Source organism: Zingiber officinale, chromosome 7B (assembly GCF_018446385.1).
Source record: "Zingiber officinale cultivar Zhangliang chromosome 7B, Zo_v1.1, whole genome shotgun sequence".
In the NCBI taxonomy this organism is placed as follows: domain Eukaryota; kingdom Viridiplantae; phylum Streptophyta; class Magnoliopsida; order Zingiberales; family Zingiberaceae; genus Zingiber; species Zingiber officinale.
In genome coordinates, this window is record NC_055999.1 from 112,585,201 (window position 1) to 112,587,954 (window position 2,754).

The window sequence follows — 2,754 nt, forward strand, 5'->3', positions numbered from 1 at the left end:
TCCGCTCGACCCCTCTCTTCTGATGGAGTCCGGAGCAACGCTCGATAGATTGGGATTGGCGTGTTAAGGACTTCCTCACAGTTGTTGATCGGTTTCTTAGTCTGACCTCGAACGGATACTCGTTCTACTCGGTCTTCTCGCTCAGCCTGCGATCCGCTGCTACTGCAGGTTCCTGTGCTTGGTGCTCGACCAACTCTTGTTGCTGTTGTTGCTCCACTATCTTCATTGCTCAGGCTTGTATCAACGCGTCAAGCTCTTCTTGCGTCAGCGTCACCGTGTGGTGTCGTCCAGCGTCTTCCATCTCCTCGTTTCCGATGCAGGCTATGTTTCCACAGACGGCGCCAAAACGATCCTGTCCGAAAGCGAGTGCGTGGAAAGCTGGGATATGGTGGATTCGCTGACTGGATGTGGATTCCGCTCCTCTCTGCAAAACAGATGACGTCAGTGTCAAGCCAGGGAAGGGGTCACCGGCGTTAACCCTCCGACGCTTAAGTCAGTCAGTGGAATGCGAAGAAGAAGTGAAACAGTGGAATTATGCCTAAATAGTAAATCACGCGTACCTCTGTCAGTGATAGACTCCCTTTATATAGAGCCCTGGTAGGCAACGTACACGCTCCTCGATGCGTGGGCAACGTTCTCCGATATGTTTGTGGCCACGTTTTTCGACACATTCATGGCCACATTCTCCAACATGTTCGAGGCCATATCCTCCACTATGTCCTATGAAAGGATGTCGCGAGGACCACCGTCCTGCTGCTTAGCCGAGCAAATCAGCTGCTCGGCAATGATTCCGCTCTGCCCACGGTCAGGTCACGCTGCTTGGTCGAGCAGGTAGCCGCTCAGCCGGAAGTCCTCCGCTCTGTCAACTTCAGTTGCCCTTCCGTGCGGTGTCTGTGTAATAACCTGCCTTCCTCCGTTCGGACAAAATGTTCGGTCTCTCTCAGCATCTTGATAATATGACTTGAGCGTCTGCCTATGGTATTCTCCTAGTCGGAAGGATTGTCCGTTCGAATATTTCTCGTGCCGATTGAGCCCTACCTGTCCCAACTGGCCGTTACATTTATCCTCCGTTCGACCCTTTTACACGTGAATGTTGACCATCTTAACTTTGACTTCCACCTTGATGGTTGACCCCGTGCTAAGTGGATCTTCTCCTATAGCCGCATCAATATACAAGTTTTGATTGTCATACTTGTCTTGAAAGATTCTTAGCTTATGATTTGATTCGAGGATGATCTCTAGTTGATTCACACACCAGAGAAACATAGTTGACCAAAAAAGGTTAAAACCTACAACATGGATTCTTGAACTACTCTGAAAATTCCTGGGCTCTGCTGGATAGCGGAAGAGACCATCTGCTGCTGAGCTGAGACTCAAAATCACTCGCACTCTTCCGACCAGAGATTGTCCGCTGAGATTTCTTGCAGTGGGTAATGGCTCGTTGTATAGAGCTCTCCGCGTCTGAGTCCGCATTGCTGCTTCTCCTGTTCAGCAACAGTGGCTGGCTAAATCTATTGGAGCTTGTGGCGGAGAAGGAGGACGAGGAAGAAGAAGAGGAAGAGGACGAGGACAACGAGGAGTTCTTCTTCACAAGACTCCAATTGATGGCACCCGAGAAAGAATTCCTGTGGCAGGCCGCTTCCTCCTCCGCTTGCTTCCCTCTCCCAATGCCGCTTCGCCCCGATGCGTCGAGGTTCGCCGTGGTTTTCTCACCGGCGCACGGCTCGTCTGCGCTCGGCCGTGAGTAGAACAGAGACATGAGGTAATGCCCGGAAGCTTTCAGCTTCGGGCTGAGCGACAGTTGCTTGATCAAGTTGAACTTCTTGGACCAAGACGCGCTCTTTGGGCGCGGGCGCGACCTCACCAGGGCCTCCGAGCATTCACTGAAGCAGTCTTCCTTGCTCGCCTCTAAAGGCTGCCCCTTTGAGTTCTGGAGTAGCTTCTCCACCATTTGGAGGCGCGGGGGGAGGTGGAGTGGGAGAAGCTTCCCCTGGTAGAAGAGCTCGTCGGCGGGAGAAGCAGCGGCTTCTGCCTCAGCCGGCACGCCGCTCATCTGGAACTCGAACTCATTGGAATGAGGAGAAGTAGGAGGAAGAGGGGAGAGAATGGAGTAGCAGAGGAAGGCGCCGCTGCGCCTTCTACCGTCGGAGCTCATGTCCATCTCGATGTATTCTTCTTCGCCATCCGCGGCGGCCATTCTGAAGGCCGAGAAACAGAACAAGTCTTCACCTCTCACGCAGTCACTCGAACAAACACTTGGCGGACATGCTGTAATGCATGGCGAGAAACCAGAAGAAAAGAGAGGTAGATGAGAGAGAGAAGTAGGCAGAGGATGATGGTAATGGGACCCCAAATCCCTCCTAATTTGACCCATATTTTGTTGTCTGCTCGACTGGATGCTATTACTCGGTCCAAATCTTTCATTTCACATTTTGGTGGCGTCTGGTAGATTGCCTGTAGTTTAATTTTCACAGCCATCAGTTTGCTTCTGCTCATTACTGTAGTCCAGCGCAGTGCTTCGGGATACCTCACAATCACATTGCATGTCATAATGAACACAAGTATCAAATGCAAGTTTCAGGCAGCAGTTCAATGTCAGTAATAAAAAAGATAAAAAAAATTTAAATATTTTTTAAGGAAAATAATAACACTTCTTTGAGCCAGCGCTGTGCTCCCAACACTGTATGCTTACATAAACAAAGCTCCTTCCACAGACTCTGTAAGCATCTTATTGAAGTCTATTCCTATTCAAAT

The 2,754-nt window shown here is 50.4% G+C and overlaps 1 protein-coding gene across 1 annotated transcript; it reads right to left on the minus strand.

The window, feature by feature from the left end:
* Window positions 1-1,193: 1,193 nt before the first annotated feature.
* On the minus strand, window positions 1,194-2,421 carry LOC122004077 (probable membrane-associated kinase regulator 3). Its single transcript, XM_042559013.1, has one exon. The coding sequence runs from the start codon at window positions 2,372-2,374 to the stop codon at window positions 1,310-1,312; it is 1,065 nt and encodes a 354-aa protein (XP_042414947.1). The 5' UTR covers window positions 2,375-2,421; the 3' UTR covers window positions 1,194-1,309.
* Between the last annotated feature and the right edge of the window lie 333 nt (window positions 2,422-2,754).

Excerpts from the sequence above, each read along its gene's own strand:
- LOC122004077 (XM_042559013.1), bottom strand. The coding sequence starts at position 2,374 with ATGGGTCAAATTAGGAGGGATTTGGGGTCCCATTACCATCATCCTCTG.